This window comes from Microcaecilia unicolor, chromosome 11, assembly GCF_901765095.1.
Source record: "Microcaecilia unicolor chromosome 11, aMicUni1.1, whole genome shotgun sequence".
In the NCBI taxonomy this organism is placed as follows: domain Eukaryota; kingdom Metazoa; phylum Chordata; class Amphibia; order Gymnophiona; family Siphonopidae; genus Microcaecilia; species Microcaecilia unicolor.
The window spans coordinates 15,011,153-15,031,151 of record NC_044041.1 but is presented as its reverse complement, the minus strand read 5'-3'; the positions used below and the strand labels follow the sequence as shown (position 1 = coordinate 15,031,151).

The 19,999-nt window shown below is 42.7% G+C and overlaps 1 protein-coding gene across 1 annotated transcript in view; it reads left to right on the top strand.

Annotated features, from left to right (window-relative positions):
• Window positions 1-19,999, top strand: part of TBC1D10A (TBC1 domain family member 10A) — an 87,172-nt gene that overhangs the window by 51,069 nt on the left and 16,104 nt on the right. The window contains exons 4-7 of the mRNA XM_030217985.1: window positions 6,765-6,872; window positions 6,987-7,093; window positions 11,065-11,179; window positions 15,217-15,282. Coding sequence (XP_030073845.1) covers window positions 6,765-6,872; window positions 6,987-7,093; window positions 11,065-11,179; window positions 15,217-15,282 — 396 coding nt within the window. The remainder of the gene's footprint in view (window positions 1-6,764; window positions 6,873-6,986; window positions 7,094-11,064; window positions 11,180-15,216; window positions 15,283-19,999) is intronic.

Here is a 19,999-nt window from a genome sequence, read left to right as displayed (position 1 = left end):
CTCTCTCCGTGAAAAAATACTTCCTGACATTTTTCTTGAGTCTGCCCCCCTTCAATCTCATTTCATGTCCTCTCATTCTACCACCTTCCCATCTCTGGAAAAGATTCGTTTGCGGATTAATACCTTTCAAATATTTGAACGTCTGTATCATATCACCCCTGTTTCTCCTTTCCTCCAGAGTATACATGTTTAGTTCAGCAAGTCTCTCCTCATACGTCTTGTAACGCATGATATGGTGAAACCCTCCGCTCAATAAGCGGCTAAGAAAGCAAATAGAATGTTAGATATTATTAGGAAAGGAATGGAAAACAAAAATGAGGGTGTTTATAATGCCTTTGTATCGCACCATGGTGCGACACCTCGAATATTGTGTTCAATTCTGGTCGCTGCATCTCAAAAAACATATAGTGGAATTAGAACAGGTGCAGAGAAGGACGACGAAAATGATAAAGGGGATGGGACGACTTCCTATGAGGAAAGGCTAAAGCAGCTAAGGCTTCTCAGCTTGGAGAAAAGACGGCTGAGGGGAGATATGATAGAGGTCTATAAAGTAATGAGTGGAGTGGAATGGGTAGACGTGAATCGCTTGTTTACTGTTTCCAAAAGTTCTAGGATTAGGAGGCATGCAATGAAGCTGCAAAGTAATAAATTTAAAATAAGATTTGTATACATTGGAGGTAGTGCATTCAAATTTATTTAATGCACCTTCATTGTGGATATTCTGAAAACCTGACTGCCTAGGTAGATAGAAACGTAGAAACATGGCGGCAAGGGGCCAAATGGTCTATCCAGTTTGCCCATCCTCAGCATCCACTATCTCCTCCTCTCCCTAAGAGATCCTACGTGCCTATCCTGTGCTTTCTTAAATTCAGACACAGTCCTTGTCCCCACCACATGTCCACTACCCTTTCCTTAGATTACTCCTGAGCCTATAACCTCTCAACTTCATCCTATGCCCTGTCATTCCAGAGTTTTCCTTCCCTTGAAAATGGCTCACCTCCTGTACATTAATACCACGGAGATATTTAAACATTTCAGTCATGTCCCCTCTCTCCTGCCTTCCAGAATATACATATTGATGTCTAGAAGTTTGTCTCCATATGCTTTATGACAGATCATTGACCAATTTTGTAGCTGGACTGACTCCATCCTGTTTTGTATCTTTTAAGAAGATGCAGTCTCCAGAATTGCACACAGTGCCCCATTTAGAATACTGTCACTTGACCATTCCTCTCATTATACACCCAAGCATCCTTCTGGCTTTGACCGTCAGTTAACACAGAACAGAAATAATTCTTAAGCAGTTCAGCTTTATCCTTATCAGCTTCTACATATTCCTCCCCTTCACCCTTGAGGCTCACGATACCATTTTGGCACTTCCTCCTATCACTTACATATCTAAAAAAAAAAAAAAAAAAAAAAAAAGTCTTGTTTCCCCCTCCCCCCCCCCCTCCCCGATTTTACCATATTGGCTATCTTTTCTTTTCCTGACATCTTTATAGTCCAGGTATTTTTGCCTGTCTTCCTCTTGCGATCTCTTGTAATTTATGAAGGCTAACCTTTTTTTCCTCTTACCTTTTCAGCTGCTACGTTTTGAGAACCAAAGTGGTCTCCTTTTCCTTTTATTTTTCTGTACTTTTCTAACATAAAGGTTTGTCACCTTTGAAATAGCTCCGTTTAGTTTTGCCCACTGCTGTTCTACTTCCTTCAGCTGTTCCAATCCAACTAACTACTCCTTGAGATACTCCCCCATCTTGATAAAGATTTTCTTGAAGTCTAAAACCTTCAGTCTTGACAAAGCTCTCTCCTCCTGTGTCTTAATATTGAACACCATTTGGTGATCACTATATGCCAGATGATCACCTACCATAACATCAGAGACACTCTCGCTGTTTGTAAGCACCAGGGTCCAGAATAGCTTCATTCCGCATGGATTCCATTACCAACTGCTGGAACAACTCATCCAAGATCCCCTTCCTTCTAGACAACCCTTCAACAGTGATGCCCCAATCAGCATCTGGCATAGTAAAATCACCTATCAGTAACATAGTAGATGACGGCAGAAAAAGACCTGCACGGTCCATCCAGTCTGCCCAACAAGATAAACTCATATGTGCTAGTTTTTGTGTATACCTTACCTTGATTTGTACCTGTATTTTTCAGGGCACAGACTGTATAAGTCTGCCCAGTACTATCCCCGCCTCCCACCCACCAGCCCTGCCTCCCACCACCGGCTCTGGCACAGACCGTATAAGTCTGCCCAGCACTATCCCCGCCTCCCACCCACCAGCCCCGGCCCAGACCGTATAAGTCTGCCTAGCACTAGCCCCGCCTCTCACCCACCAGCCCCGGCACAGACCATATAAGTCTGCCCAGCACTAGCCCCGCCTCTCACCCACCAGCCCCGGCACAGACCGTATAAGTCTGCCCAGCACTAGCCCCGCCTCCCAACCACCAGCTCTGCCACCCATTCTAGGCTAAGTAGTACTTCCCCTTTCATAGCTATTTTTTTATTTTTGTTACATTTGTACCCCGCGCTTTCCTACTCATGGCTGCCTGTGCCTGAAGTGGGAATCGAACTCAGTTCCTCAAGACCAAAGTCCACCACCCTAACCACTGGGCCACTCCTCCACTGTTGCTACTATTTGAGATTCTACATGGAATGTTGCTAGTGGAATAGCAACATTCCATGTAGAATCTCCAATAGTAGCAACATTCCATGTAGAATCTCCAATAGTATCTATTTTATTTTTGTTACATTTGTACCCTGCGCTTTCCCACTCATGGCAGGCTCAATGCGGCTTACATGGGGCAATGGAGGGTTAAGTGACTTGCCCAGAGTCCCACTAGCAACATTCCATGTAGAAGTCGGCCCTTGCAGATCACCAATGTGGCCGCGCAGGCTTCTACATGGAATGTTGCTAGTGGAATAGCAACATTCCATGTAGAATCTCCAATAGTAGCAACATTCCATGTAGAATCTCCAGTAGTAGCAACATTCCATGTAGAATCTCCAATAGTATCTATTTTATTTTTGTTACATTTGTACCCCGCGCTTTCCCACTCATGGCTGGCTCAATGCGGCTTACATGGGGCAATGGAGGGTTAAGTGACTTGCCCAGAGTCACAAGGAGCTGCCTGTGCCTGAAGTGGGAATCGAACTCAGTTCCTCAGGACCAAAGTCCACCACCCTAACCACTAGGCCACTCCTCCTCTATTTTGTGAATGTCTTCAATTAAATCTCTGTCCATTTCTTCTGACTGTGAAGGACTGTATCACACCAATGTAAATGTTTTCAATTCCCTCTTTCCAGTTTAACCCACAACGCTGCTTCCTTACTCCATTTATCCTGCAGTTCTGTCACTTTAATGTTTTTAACATATAATGCCACTCATCCATTTTTTCCCCCCCTACCTGTTCTGAATAGAAAGTTTTTAAACACGAATCACATGAGCACTGGAATGAATGCAACACAAGAAAAATAGAAAAATACAATTGTCAGTGATAAAACAGCCTGATTATCCACAGGATCCCGATTCACATTATAATAAGCTAAGTGTTATTTTGTAGTTGATTTTATCAGCTGAAGGAAGGAAGGAAGGGAGGTTAGTGCTATGATGGTGAGTCCCAGTGATATGTCATAAGCTATTTTATGACTGTAGCATATACACTGTAATCTGAGCACTATAATTTAATTTAGTATTATACACCATTTTACACATAAGGGATATGGAGTTGTGAACAATAGGAATGTGAGGTTTCTATAATTTTTTATCTGAATAGATTATAGCCAGGTATAATTATATCCCAGTCATGGTTCTGCATGAACCATCTCTCTGTGACGTCACTAAGTCCAAGTTGGTTTCTACCATTGCAGCCTCTGGATCTAGAAATGTTTTCTTCCCATACTACAGGCATTGGTATATAAAGTTCTCCAAATATTACCCCCTTTTTTTCCCCCCATCTCTAAAGTGATCTGTAACCTGTCGTTAAAATCATCCATAGTACTTGAAGATTGGAGGGTGGCCAGTGTAATGCCAATTTTTTTTTTTTTAAATGGTTCCATGGGTGATCCAGGAAATTAGACCGCTAAGCTTGATTTCAGTGCCAGGCAAAATAGGGGAAACTATTATAAAGAATAAAATTACAGAACATGTAGACAAACATGGTTTAATGGGACAAAGATAGCATAGGTTCAGCCAATGGATGTCTTGCCTCACCAATTTGCTTCATTTTAAACACGTGAATAAAACACGAGTCGTGTTTCGGCCGTTCAGGCCTGCCTGCCTCAGGAGTCCCTATATGGCAAAGTGCTATTGGTTGTCATAAGGAGAGTCTTGTGCAAACACTGGGTTTCTCTAACAACACCTTAGGAAAATGTAGAAAGAGAACTTCTGAGCTTCTTGATGAGAATGTGAACATCACTGTTCTCGAAGCATGTTGTTAGAGAAATCCAGTGTTTGCACAAGACTCTTCTTATGAGAACCAATAGCACTTTGCCATACAGGGACTCCTGAGGCAGGCCTGAACGGCCGAAACACGACTCGTGTCGAGTCCAGTTTTTTAAGAATAAACTCTTGCTGTGAACTTTTTTATGAGTCCAGTAGAAGTTTGTGTGGCGTCATCCATCTTGTCACCTTCGCTGTGTTCTTTTCTGGGTCCCAGCTTAAAGCACGCCTTTTTGACCTGCCTTTTCTTAGACATGTGATGAGTCTTCCCTTGGGGAAATCTTTGAACACAACTACTGCCCCCCCTTACTGATTTGCTGTTTCTTTGCCTTTTTCATATCGTATTTTGTCGTTTCTTATATCACCCCCCCCCCCACACACACACACACACCTCCCCTTTCGTACACACTGGTGTCCCGCTCCTACTTGTCTTTTCTGTGATGCTTGTGAATGTGAAAGCGACCTCAGAAGACTTTATGGTTTTCCTACTGGTTACTTCTTCAGCACACAGAATATCAGAGTTGCAAGCTTTATCATGTAGAGATCTTTGTCACTTCACTGAAGCAGAGTTTCCTATCAGATCAGTTTCCTCTCTCCTTCCTAGGGTAGTGTCATACTTTCACTTGAATCTAGTCCTAATTCTTCAATCCTTTCACAGAGTATTGCAGAGAGGAATTTAAATCACACTCCATATGCTAGATGCCATAGAGCCCTCTTCAGATATTTTGAAGTAACCTGTTATTTGCCCTTTTTTTTGGAAGTGCAGGGAAAGGTGAAGCAGCCTCTAAGGTTACCGTTGCCTATTGACTCAGAGGAGATTCCTCAGTTTACATCCACAAGGTTTGAGAGCATACCCTACAGGAGGGGTATCTGTATTTTGGGTGATGTCCTATGCAGTACCTCCCGTTAAAATTTTTAGGGCGGTCACATTGTCCCTTCAAACCTTGTGTAGGCTCAATGTAGCTGCTAGAGCAGATGTTGTTTTGGTGTGGAAGTTCTTTTGAGCACGGATTTTAGAGTCCCACTCTTCTTAAGGATTGCTTTGCTCCATCCCACAAGTTCTAGACTGGCCTGGTAAGGATGCTGAGGAAGAAGTTGCCTATTAATTTTCTTTCCTTTAGTCTCACCAGACCAGTGCAGAGACTGACCCAGATATTCTGTATATATTTGGTCATACAGTCAAGCTTTTCATTCATTCAATTTAGGGTGTTACAGAATGAGTTTTTTTTGTTTGTTTTTTCTTCTTCTGTTCTCAGAGTTTGGCATTTTAAGTCCTAGGTATATTGTGCAGTTTCTTTCAGAAGAAAGAGGAAAACTCTACTAGCCACTGGTTTGTCACTTGAAATACTGGCAGTCAGGGCTGCAGCTCAGATGAGAGCAGGCTCATGGGCCAATGGATAGAGTTGGCAACTGTGAAGAGGAGAGTAGTTTTGCTTGTAATAGTGATTGGGTGGGGTTGGGAAGATAGCATACAGACATAGGGAAGTGGATGATGGACACTAGATTCAGATGGTGGTAGGACAAGGAAAGGAGCCATCCTCTGAATTTTACTAGGTGTCACTAAATTTCTGCAACTTCTCCCCTTCCTATCTGTTTTTCTGTCCTTTATTTGTTTGCTTTCCTGTTTTAAGCATTCCTCTTATTTCTGTATTCTTCTCCCTTCAGATTTTTATATAGATAAGTCTTCTTTTATATAGAGAGGAAAATCTACACATACACCCTTGGCACAACTCCGAGGACTCTGTGTACTAGCTTGTTTACTAAAAGTCTCTTCCTCCACCAACATCACCACTATACTTGGTGTTAGAAGTAGCAGCAGTGCCAGTGGTTGGGTTCCTCCATCCTCCTGGTCTTCAGCGTATTGCCCAAACGCCGTTGGTCCTGTTGAACAGGAGACGTAAAACAGCTGTTTCCATCATAGCCATGAGGATAGCTATCGCATAGATACAAGAGTGACATGATCAGAATAGGTCTTGGATGTAACATCATACAGGCATGTTGTATTGAATCTTTCTGTTGTTTCTTCCTCACCTTGTCCTGCCAAACTTGTATGGATTGGCTGAGACCCATGGTTCCACTTCAGTTCTTTATAGAATGGCTGTAGTGGCTCAGAAAGCTGCAGTGTTAACTTTGTGTCCTGTTTTGAGTCTCCTTTGTAGCCAACTCCATAGACCTTTATACAGTAAACTGTTTTTTATTCCACAGGCACAGAATGGCAAAAGGTCCTCGGGCCTGAGTTTTCTTCCTCACTCCGTTGGTTACCATGTGCTTGAATTTCATGTCCACATTCTCCCCCACCCCTCTTGTGTCTTGCAGATACGACTCCGCTGTCAAAAGGGTATTCCTCCTTCTCTCCGGGGTCGTGCTTGGCAGTACTTATCTGGGAGCAAAGTCCGACTGGAGCAGAATCTGGGAAAGTTTGATGTAAAGCAGTGTTCTTTCTTACATTTCTTCAGTTCATGCCTAGTCTTTATTGCTTCTTTTAGAAACCACCATCCCTTAGTTAAATTCTTCTGCTCAATTTTCTCCTCTTGACAGGAGCTGGACATCATGGTTGGAGATCCTAAGTGGTTAGATGTCATTGAACGTGATCTACATCGGCAGTTCCCCTTCCATGAAATGTTTGTCTCACGAGGAGGCCATGGGTAAGCAGTGGTTCCTTCCCTTTCCTCTTCTGTTTTTTTCCACAGTTTGTGTACTCCCTTTATTTCCTTCTCTCTTCTTTCCACGTATAAACAATTATTTTTATATCTGAAACCTTGTTTAAATCTGTCATTGCACCCTTTAATCAGTGTTCATATTGTAGGTGCCCTTCTCAGTAGTGTAAAAACACTTTGCTCTTGATGAGGTCCATCTACCCCTGATATCTCACCTTGCATCCAAACCAAAGTTTCAGCGTGCTTGTCTGACATTGCTGCCTGGATGTCTCAACGCCACCTGAAATTAAATATGACCAAAACCGAGCTTCTCATTTTCCCCCCCAAACCCACCTCCCCGCTCCCCCCGTTTTCTATTTCTGTTGATGGCTCTCTCATTCTCCCTGTCTCCTCAGCTCGAAACCTTGGGGTCATCTTTGACTCTTCTCTCTCCTTCTCTGCTCATATCCAGCAGACCGCCAAGACCTGTCGTTTCTTTCTTTACAACATCCGTAAAATCCGCCCCTTTCTTTCCGAGCACTCTACCAAAACCCTCATCCACACCCTTGTCACCTCTCGTTTAGACTACTGCAATCTGCTTCTTGCTGGCCTCCCACTTAGTCACCTCTCCCCTCTCCAGTCAGTTCAAAACTCTGCTGCCCGTCTCATCTTCCGCCAGGGTCGCTTTACTCATACTACCCCTCTCCTCAAGACCCTTCACTGGCTCCCTATCCGTTTTCGCATCCTGTTCAAACTTCTTCTACTAACCTATAAATGTACTCACTCTGCTGCTCCCCAGTATCTCTCCACACTCGTCCTTCCCTACACCCCTTCCCGTGCACTCCGCTCCATGGATAAATCCTTCTTATCTGTTCCCTTCTCCACTACTGCCAACTCCAGACTTCGCGCCTTCTGTCTCGCTGCACCCTACGCCTGGAATAAACTTCCTGAGCCCCTACGTCTTGCCCCATCCTTGGCCACCTTTAAATCTAGACTGAAAACCCACCTCTTTAACATTGCTTTTGACTCGTAACCACTTGTAACCACTCGCCTCCACCTACCCTCCTCTCTTCCTTCCCGTTCACATTAATTGATTTGATTTGCTTACTTTATTTATTTTTTGTCTATTAGATTGTAAGCTCTTTGAGCAGGGACTGTCTTTCTTCTATGTTTGTACAGCGCTGCGTATGCCTTGTAGCGCTATAGAAATGCTAAATAGTAGTAGTAGTAGTAGTACTTGTGCAGAAATGGAAAGTTGCCTAAACAAGGGCACAAAGCAGTAGGAGTAGAAAATGCCGGGTGGGAATCCTCAGGTCCTGGCACTTGAAGAGGAGGAGGAGCTGTGAAAATGCTTCAACTGGGTGAATACGGTAGAAGAGGGAGGACTGCACAAGGATTTGGAGGGGGCAGGCACTCCTATGCTGCTGCCTCCCATATTCCCAAGCATCTTTGTTTTGGGGATGGGAAGGGAGTAGGTGTGCAAGTGGGAGTGTGTATGATGGTGTCCCCCCCTCCCAGTACCCTGTAAGTATTAGAGACAAAGAATGTCTTTGAAACCATGTGCATGCAATCGGTACACTCTTCCAATCTGGTTTCACTTTTTCCGTTTACTGCTTCACCTAGAGTAGTCTTTCAGCTGGAGCCTGGTCTAGCTTAAGAATGAAATCAGAGCAGGAGCACAGGGAGAGGTTTAGAAGAGTAGCCTTAGAGCAGTTGGTTGAGAACCAGGACAGCCAGTGTTGGAAAGTTATTCCCACGTTCTTATTACAATATTTGCAATTTTTGGATATCTGCAGTGTTCTCGTGTTGCCTGTAACCTGTTCATCTCTCTTGCTAATAAAAACTTAAAAAAAAAAAAAAAAGAAAGGAAACATACATAGGGAGTGGAATGCACAGAGTAAGTTTTAGCAGGCCTGCATTGCTTCCCTGCTGCTGTTGGTCCCATCCCTATTCTTCATGTGGGCAGTCAGAGCTGTTCCTTGGCCCATGAAGTGTAACTGCTGCAGGGCTTGGTATGGTTGTCTGCTGAGGTCAGTGTGTGAAAGTTTTCTAGTGAAGGTAGACAGAATATGGTGGTATGATTAGTCAGCAGAGGGATCTGTTATGAGAGTGTTGAGGTAGGGAAAAAAAAAACAGTGATTAACAAGACATTACTTTGTCAGTAAGTTTCATAACACATTATGAAGTATTGAACTTGGTTGGATTAAGGACTGATGCTTCCTGAATGTTTTCTTATTGTGTTTACAAATGTATTGATCAGAGATTTGGCAAACAGGTTCAGTACATGCAGCATTCTGCTTCCTAATGTGTTTGGCTTTTAAAGGATTGCACATCTTCCTCTGACTCAGCTGACCGCCAGTTGACTCCCAAGGCCGTTCTCTGCAGTTCATTGACGCCACTCCCGATGTTGTAGCAGTATTGCCACCGTCTGTTTTGGGTCAGATTTGAGCAACAGAGTTTCTACTACTCGTCCATTTTGTTTGGAGGAATAAGTTTGACCATTGTAATGTTTTGTATATTTAGTTTTGTGAACCGCTTTGATGGCATTAGCCCTTTTTAGTGGTATATCAAGACTAAAGAAACCTGAAACATCTTAGATGTTTCGAATTTCAAACTACACTTCTCGTTTGACAATATGTAATAGGCAAGCTGTCCTTGACTAAATAGGAGGAAGAGGAAGAGACTCCAAATAATGTATTACGAGAATCATGACGACATGAGGCCTTCCTAGAAGGAAGCAGAGGGGAAAGCCTGCTCTCTTCCAACCAGCACCCCACCTCTCTTTTTCTTTTTTTTTTCCTGAGTGCTATGGGTGCAGCAGTAGAAGCGCTTTTCTTCCCTGAGGATATGCGCTCCCCATCCCAATTTCAGTTTCTCCTTTGTCCCCTTCTCTTCACTGCATCCTGTCTTCTAAGCTTCCCTACTTCTTTCTCTTACCCCCCCCCCCCCCCCCCCCCCCCCCAACCAATCCCAGCTGCTTACACAGTCATGATTTCTCATTCTTCTGGCAGAGCATGGGGGAGCTCTGACAGCTATGATCATACCAAGTACGTGGTATACTTGGATTTCAGCAAAGCCTTTGACATGGTTCTGCACAGGCGACTGATAAATTGTGCGCCCTCGGTATGGGACCTAGAGTAACTCATTGGGTTAAAAATTGGTTGAATGGTAGGAGACAGAGGGTAGTGGTAAATGGAGCTTGCTCTGAAGAAAAGGATGTAGTCAGTGGAGTACCTGCATTTTTTGGGATTAAACCTTAGTTGCCAAATATCGGTCCATTCCTCTAGCTTCGCTAGGTCCTTCCTCGTGTCATTCACACCCTCCAGGGTGTCCACCCTGTTGCAGAGTTTAGTATCATCCGCAAAGAGACAAACCTTACCAGACAGCTTTTCCGCAATATCGCGCACAAAGACGTTAAAAAGAGCCGGCCCTAGGACCGAACCCTGCGGTGCTCCACTGACGACATCCTTTTCTTCAGAGCAAGCTCCATTTACCACCACCCTCTGTCTCCTACCATACAACCAATTTTTTACCCAATCAGTTACTCTAGGTCCCACACCGAGGGCACTCAATTTATCAGTCGCCTGTGCGAAACCATTCAAGGATCTGTGATTTATGAAGCAGGATCTCGCCTTTTGAAGGCTTCTTAAGATCTGGAAGTTGACCTTGTATTGGATCAAGCTTTTAATTATGAAGGATCTCTAGTTTTATGATTGTATTGCTGTGTAAGTGTATTACCATTTGTTCTATACCTTTTGTGTTGAGCTACTCTGTTCTTTAGCTTGATATTTTTGGATAGGATTCTGTAATTTTATTATCTTTTCACTGTTTAGGAAGACATTGCTTTGTGCATATATTTTTAATAAGGTGAGTAACTTGAAAATGGTGGTATTCTTAGATAACATGAAGATACATCACATCTTATGTAGACTGTACTGGTACCTATGTGGTGTTATACAATGTTTCATGTGTTTCCACAGCCAACAGGATTTGTACCGGGTGCTGAAAGCCTATACTTTGTACCGTCCAGAAGAGGGATACTGCCAGGCTCAGGCTCCCATTGCAGCCGTCCTTCTGATGCATATGCCTGCAGAGGTAATTCTCAAGATGGAAGACTTGTTTTAAGGAGGACCACTGACGATTACTGTAAATGACCACTAGTCACTATGAGGCTAATGTGTTGCGACCCGCATCAGGTTTTTTTGCACCAAACTAATGGAAACCTTGCTTTTGGTGGTAATTTTGGGTGGGAAGTGACTGGGTTTCCATCACTTCTGGTTCATAAACAGCACCAGATTATTCTGCTGCTGTTGCCACTACATGCCAACCTTGACAGTATTCCAAGAATCAATTACAGGCATTGTTTTCTCTGTTAATATACTATATATAAAAGTGACACAGTCTAAAAAAAATTTCATTTCACTCTGTGGTCCTGTTTCCACCACAACACATACAGTAAAGAGCTAATTAATCCTGTTTAGAATGGCATGCAAAATATACTTCTGGGTTTCCTGTAATAAGTGTAATAAGTGTTCTCTGGGGCAGCAGGGTAAGTCATCCACACGCTGGTGACATCATCCATCCACTGGTGATTTAGCTCTCCTAAAGCTCAGAGATACCTAAGTGGCTTTTTTGAGCAAGTGTCAAACTATCCGCCACCACAGTACTTGCCTGTTTTCACCTGGGTCCGTTCTCTAGCTGAAAAGCAGAGTCATTGTAGAGAGGAGGTGGGCAGGCTTGTGTTGCTGTCTTATCCTGCTGTCCACAGAGAACCCATGTTAAGTAACCTCGTTTTCACCATGGGCACATGTCAGCCACATTCTGATTACTCCCAAGCTAAGGGCTATGGAGAAGTATTTGTGTTGTGTATATTCTATACAGCCCTTGTGTGCTGTGATAGGATTAAGCTATGTCAAGTTTGTAATTTGATGGAGGGCTCTGGGGGTGGAAATCTCGATTGAAAAGTGGAGAAACAAGAACCATATGGGGTATGTGCCATTGTATGCCTGGACCAGGGTTATAAGGCTGATCATTTAAATACTAGACAAAAGGATGATGACGACACTCGGAGGGGGGAGGAGCAAGATGGCGGCGGTAACAACTGCTCGCATCTGTGACTATTCCAACGCTGCTTAAGTTTCTTTTTGATTCCTCTTAGTTTTCTCTAAAACTTACTTGAAAAAAAAAAAATTTTTCCCTCGTTATGCCTCATACTAAGAGGAAGGGAACCGTTAGGACGGGAGCCCAGCCGTCACTGACATCAACGCCCGACCAGCAGACGATGGAACGGTTCCTAATGTGGCAATCCACTCTATTGACGTCTGGAGCTCCCGCTGATTTACCGGCGCAGAGAGACGCTGAGAATCAGGGAATAGACACTTCGTTGTCTCCTCCGACGCTTTTCCCGCCTTTGCAGCCGGCAGTACTCGACTTTGAAGGTGAAGCTAGGACCCCGGAAGTCGGAGAAGGAGCCTCGCTGCTGGGCCAACAAGTCGGATTATCTGCCGGAATTCCCCTAACAACGGAATTGAAGGGCAATGTGACCCTGCAAGAGAGGCCAACAACAACAAGAGCCCCACCAACTGCGAAGGTAACGCTGGAGGCGATTTGGGAAGTCCTCCAGCGTTTGGACAATACTATGAAGACTTCAACAGGCAAGATTGACAAACTTTCTGAAAATTTTCAAAGTTTAAATGTTGCATTTGCAGATATGAAAAATGATTTGAATGAAAAGATAAACCTTTTGAATGTGGATTCTATTAAAATGAAGGAAATTACCTCAAAATTGATACAGGACAATACACAGATACACCATAGACTTGAATACTTTGAAAATTACAATCGGAGATTAAATCTCCGATTGATAAATTTTCCTCGAACATCTGTGTACTCGCCTTTAGATATATTTAAAAGGTATCTGACTGAAAATTTAAAGTTTGCTTCTACTGATATACCACCTTTGAATAAAATTTATTATCTCCCAATAAAAAAAAAACCAAATGGAGACTTACAGGAATCTCTGAATCTACAAAGAGACCTTAATGTTTCAGAATTGTTGGAAACTTCATTGACTACTATAACTGATAGACAAACATTGCTGGTGTCGTTTGTATTCCAACAAGATTTAGATCATGTGAGAAAAATGGCCTTAAGGAATTTGCAGACTCCTTTTTATGGAGGGAAGATCTGGGTTTTCCCAGACGTGACCAAATTGACACAGGCCAGAAGAAAAGAATTCCTAGAACTACGACCAGCTACTTTGGCATTGGGAGCTACCTTTAATTTGAACTATCCATGTAAATGCAACATAAAATATTTGGGTGTTAAATACATTTTCCTTAATCCTATTCATTTGAAACAATTTATAGATCAGAAAAAGTTGTCATGAAACAGATTGGAGACGCCTAGTATTGATTCCAGGGTTAAGATGGATAATTGTATAGTGGACAAACCGTTAAGCCTTTCTTTTTTTTTTTTTTTTTTCCTCATGATTTTTCTCTCTTGAGTATAATTAATCAACCCCCCTCAGATGGTGGTCTAAGACAAGATATATCATTTTCCATATATATAAAAATATATTTTTATGTAAATGTTTTCTTTCTGAATTACCTACTCAAGTGTTTGATGCTTGTAATGTGATTAAAAATCATAAATAAAGATTTAAAAAAAAAAAAAAAATACTAGACAAAATGGTATACAGAGCCGAAATAGGGTAGGGTGTAGCCACCATGAACTCCAAAAGAGACCAGAGCCAATGTGCTTGGGACTGTTAAGGAAAATAACTGCTGAAGACTAGAAGTTGGTGGGACCACTGATTAGACTAATGCAGCAGTGGTGGGAACTTAGGTTGAAGGGCCAAAGAATCAGAGGAACTACAGGTCTGCTGGCAGACAACTCCATTTCAGGAATCAGGAAGAGACAGTCACATGGCTGTGCTGATGCTCTAAAAATCAGTTTATTTGAAAAAAAGTGAGAATGCAATTAAAATCAGGAGTAAGTGGCCTCTTGCTAGGGTTGTGCAGATTGGTGGGCATTGTGTGCCAGTGCCTACCCCATTGGCATGCAGTTGCCTTCCGTGTATAACAAGTGAATCTCTTCAAATTCTAAACACAAGTTTACTAAAAAGTTACTGATTGGATCTGTGATTATATTGGAGTGGATTAGGTAGTGTTACTGTTAAGCTGTGTTCTATGATGGCTCTTTGAATTATTATTATTTTTTTGGTTGTTGGGGGAGAGGGGGGAGAACCAGGGAGATGCTTTAATGTGCCATTGTAAATAGGATTGATTAGATCTTGTGTGTTGAGAGAATTGTTTCTTTTTTCTGTTCCCACCACACTTAATTGCGTGGTGATCACTGCATCCGGACTTTGGAGGCTTTTACCACTGCGAGTATTACTATGATACTAGCGGTACTGTTTTCGATCCTTTCCCTGTGGAGCTTACTCGACCACACAGATAACACGAAAGGTATCCAGAAACTTTTTAAACTATGCCGGACCAGCTTAGAGGTTGTTTTTCATTGAATGCCTATTTCCAAACGTTCTTATTCTGTCTCGTTAATTGCTAGATCTGATTGCTTTGCTCTCAGAACCTGGGAACAGACAAAGTTAAAATGTTAAGAGGTGTTCAAAATTCTTGTACTTTTGTCCAGGTAAATAAATCAGTACTTCAGTTGTCTTTGGGGGAAAGACTAGTGTGTATCCCCTCAAATCCTACATAAGAATAGCCATACTGGGTTAGACCAATGGTCCATCTAGCCCAGTATTCTGGTTTCTGAAACAAGGCAACATTATGCATTAGAGAACTTGCCTGGTTGCTGGGACACTTTATTTTTTCTTCCATGATGCATGTCTGTATATATTTTTGTAGTAATTGTATACATTTTGCAGGTGAGTGTGTTCACCTAGTTTTGCAATCTGACTAGTTCAGCAGCTTTTTAATGTGTGCAACACTGAATGCCAAGAATATTGACTGGTCCACCATTCCCCTTTCAGGGCAATGTTAACTTATTAAAAGAAGGACTTGATATCTTGTTTGCATTAGGATTAATATCTAAAGACAAACTTGTCAGTTAAAGAATTTTTATATTTGCTGTGTTTTTCTTCCTCTCCTCCCTCCCCCCCGAAACAGCAAGCATTTTGGTGTCTGGTACAGATCTGTGAGAAATACCTTCCAGGATACTACAGTGAGAAACTAGTAAGTATTGTGCCTGGACCAGTAAAGGGGAAAGCATGCTGTTTGGGAGGGGAGCAAAGAGTTTTGGTGCCAAATTTAATTAAGCAGGAGAGCCATCCTATTCCTGAAAGCTTATGCCTTGCTCATACGCTAAACACTGGATTGAAAGGAACTGAATGATCAGAAGCACAGTTTTCTTTTGTGTGCACAAGAAGGGGAAATGAACCCAAAAGCTGCGAGAGCTTAATGGTTACAGTAATTTGCATGAGCTATAGGGATTCCACCTAGTGCCTTATCAGCTGCTAAAGACCAAAACTGGAAATTCAGACCTTTCTGAGCCCACCTGTAAGCTGAGAAGTGGGGATGGAGGGGCTCTGAGCTCCCTATGACTGTCATAGTTTAGACTGCATGGTAAGAATTCTGCTGTGGGGTGAATTCTCCTTCAGCTTGTATGCTATTCTGCATGGTTAAAATGGAATTGAGTATTGCTGTAAGATTTTTGATGCTCTGAGTTAGAACAATAGATAGAAAGAAATGATTGGACTCGGAGTGAAGCATTCAAGATGATGGGGTTCACTAAGACTTTCGTGGACATCTTTAAATTGCGGGTTGTATTCCAGAAGCTGTATAGGGTGGTATTTTCAGGTGCCCAGTCAACAGCCAGTTGGGTTCTCTAGATATCCACAATGAATATGCATGAGATATATTTGCATAAACCGTCTCGGTTCTATCATTATCATGTTACCCAAAATCCTTCTGTTATTACTAAATGTATACTTTCTCATGTATTTCCACTACTCATGACGTATTGTAAGCCACATTGAGTCTGCAAAGAGGTGGGAAAATGTGGGATACAAATGCAACAAATAACGTGCATGATAATTGCATTTTTTAAAGATCCCTATCCATCAATTGCAGCTAAGATAACTGTAAACACGACACATTCAGTGGCCCACATGCAGCATAAACCATAAAAGTTGTATTCATACACTCTCCACCATTCCTTGAAGTGGTTGGATATATGTTGTTCTGACGTGATCTTTTCTAGTCATCCCTCCTCTACAGAGCCCTGCTTATCACATTCATTTTGCTAGGTATACAGCTCAGGAGCTGTTTATTTCTTTTGGTCGATATGACTATTATAATGTTGCTTACGCAGGAATTACCAAAACAAATTTAAAACGCCTTGAAGACACTTCAGGTAAAAAAACAGTAGAGGGGAAAAGAGCCTCTCGTAGATGGTGTCCAAAAACTTTTTATTTCAAAAGTCTTCAAAAACAATAAAAGAGACTTTTGAAATAAAGTTTCTTGGACACCATCTGCGAGAGGTTCTTTTTTCCTCTGTTTTATACCTGGTGTATTTTATTCGTGGAGGTTTTTTTTTCCTTCTGTTTGTGACTGCATCACTTGTTTTAGCCACCTGATACGACTGAGTCGCACCAGTCCTACAGCGCCTTTACTGGCTACCGAAAGAATACAGAATTAAATTCAAGATGCTGTCCCTGGTGCATAAGGTGCTTCACAGCTCCACTCCTTCCTATCTGGCTTCATTGATGGTTCCATATTCAACATCCCTTATTCTGCGGTCTCTAGCGGACAACAGGCTTAGTCCTGCCTTACCCTTCTAAAGCAAGATGGGAATCCACTCGCTCTTCTGCTTTTTACTTCTGGCACCAGCATTATGGACCTTACGTCCTCAGCATCTCTGGTTAGAGAGATCCTATTCACTCTTTCAGACCTCTCCTAAGATCTTCCTATGCCAACTCACATTTGACAGGGCTGTTTTTGGCTGGATCCTGGGATGAGCAGAGCTTTTACTGAGAGACCTACTCTGATGTGGCTTGAGTGAATGTTTTCCTCTGTCTGGATGTAGGTTTGTGTGGTTCTTTCCCTGTAATTTTTATGAAGTTCCTTTCTTTTATTTAATTTTTTGATGGTAAACTGCTTTGACTAATAAATGATAAAGCCATTCATTCTCTGACAGTGGGGATTCTCAAGTACCAACTTTGAACAGACTGCTTTATAAAGTTGACATTTTTCTCAGAGTCCCTTGAATAAGGCATTCTGCACAAACAATATGGACAGTGAAGAGCAGTCGCTGGTCAAGGCATGGGTGATGGGAACTGCGGGAACAGACCAGCTCCCCTCATGTTACACTTGAACACTGAACTCTTTATTTCCTTAATGTCTGTCCCACGCAGGCTGACCTATCCTTTTTTTTCTTCAGTACACTTCCCTTTGCATAGTTGAATCAGAAATGCACATCACCAGCCCCTCCATTTAATCCCCTTCTATACCTCACTCTTTAGCTGAAGCGAGCAATTCATAGTTCTGCTCTGGCAATAGAAAAGATTATTTGCTTTGTGATGGTGGCGCCTGTCTGTAGTAATTTCCCTATAAGCTGAAAGTGACTGGAAAATAATTTCTGCCTTCACACTGTCCTACGGCTGTCAGTCTGTTCAGTTTATTTCCTGGTATATGTCAGAGGCACAGATCTAACAGAATTGATGAAAGCTTGGGATATGCAAAGAGGAAAGCGAAAAAAACAAAATACCTCTCCACAAGGAGTAAAATAAAAAAGATAATTGTGAGAGGAAGGAAAAAAGCCTCAGACAACTAACTGATTAGTGCTGTTGTTTTCCATTCATTGGCTTAAAATATATTCCTAAATTGTTTAAAAAATAATGATTTTTAAATTGTATTTATAGTGTCTATACTTTTTATATTTAAAGTTTCAAATCAAAATCCAAAATTCAGAAACCTTGTCTTATAAAGTTCAGGGACAATCTTCAGAACTTGCAAGCAGTAATCACGAGCACATTATTCAAAACTTGTGATTACTGCTTGCAGGTTCTGAAGTAAACTCATCAGGAAAAGCTTGTCTTGTTTCCTAGAACACTGTGTTTTGACTGCAGTACAGATAAGCTCTGTTTTCGCTTTGTGCACCAGGTTTTGTGCCTTATTGTTACATTAACGCGTTAAATGTACGGCCCTACTTTACATTCTTCCCTAAGGCTGGTGGTCATCTGTGTCATCCTCTACTTTTCTTGGACTTTGTGCTACTGACATCAATGTTTTCCTGTTCGTGCTTAGAACTTCAGGAGAGTCAGTGAGTGGAAAACAAACTCCAGTACTTCAGAACTGCTGAGGACCACCAATATTTTTCATGGGAGGTCTTCTGTAGTGATTGAAGGGGGGCAGACTCAAGAAAAATGTCAGGAAGTATTTTTTCACGGAGAGAGTAGTGGATGCTTGGAATGCCCTCCCGCGGGAGGTGGTGGAAATGAAAACGGTAACAGAATTCAAACACGCGTGGGATAAACATAAAGGAATCCTGTTCAGAAGGAATGGATCCTAAGGAGCTTAGCCGAGATTGGGTGGCAGAGCCAGTGGCGGGAGGCGGGAATAGTGCTGGGCAGACTTATACGGTCTGTGCCAGAGCCGGTGGTGGGAGGCGGGGCTGGTGGTAGGAAGGCGGGGATAGTGCTGGGCAGACTTATACGGTCTGTGCCCTGAAGAGCACAGGTACAAATCAAAGTAGGGTATACACAAAAAGTAGCACATATGAGTTATCTTGTTGGGCAGACTGGATGGACCGTGCAGGTCTTTTTCTGCCGTCATCTACTATGTTACTATGTATTTGGTAATATATCATTAGCTGTACGAAGGATAGTACTAGGAGTCTTCATCCGTCTCTGAGATTTCTTCTTTCCTTCCTCCCTTCCCCAACACCTTTCTAATCCTCTGGAGATGCTGAAATCTGGTCCCTGTGTTCCAAGATGCAATTGGATTTTCAGGCTTTTCCACTTCAGTGAGGAGGGAGAGGGATGGCCACAGATCAGGTATAAACTTAAGATTGAAAGCCCTCTAGGGCATTGACTTTCCAGCTGTACCTGAATTTGTAATTCACCTTGAACTCAGATTTGGAAAAGGTGAATAAATGCAAATCCTGGTAAGAACTCTGACAAGACTTTGGTCCAAACGGGTAGGCCAGATGTCTTTTTATTTTTCTGCCTACATCTGTTTCTGTGCAACATTCCCGATAAATATTCATGAGATTTGCGCAATTCAGTTATTAAAATCGTGACCTATTTGCATTTTAGCACTCAGTTTGTCATCACTGCTCTAGCCCTTCATGTGTAGTCTAGGCTGTGCAGTGACAGATCTTGTCCAACAGCCACAGATCGTGGCCATCTGGTGAGGAAGGTGACCCCTCGCTCCTGCCTTTCAGCATTATAAACTGTATCCATATCACCTCTGGCTAGCCTAAGTGCAGACAACTGGTTTAGAAATGAAACCCAGATCTCTTGATGGTCAAAACTGATAAAATTGAAGCTAATATTTGAATCCATTAAAAAATGTTTGTTTTGAATATCGGATGAATTATCATAATCTGGGAAGCTTTTCTGGAGGTTGGGAGGCAGGGATAGCGCTGGGCAGATTTATACGGTCTGTGCCAGAGCTGGTGGTTGGGAGGCGGGGATAGTGCTGGGCAGACTTATACGGTCTATGCCAGAGCCGGTGGTTGGGAGGCGGGGCTAGTGCTGGGCAGACTTATACGGTCTATGCCAGAGCCGGTGGTTGGGAGGCGGGGCTAGTGCTGGGCAGACTTATACGGTCTGTGCCAGAGCCAGTGGTGGGAGGCGGGGCTGGAGGTTGGGAGGCGGGGATAGTGCGGGGCAGACTTATACGGTCTGTGCCAGAGCCAGTGGTGGGAGGTGGGGATAGTGCTGGGCAG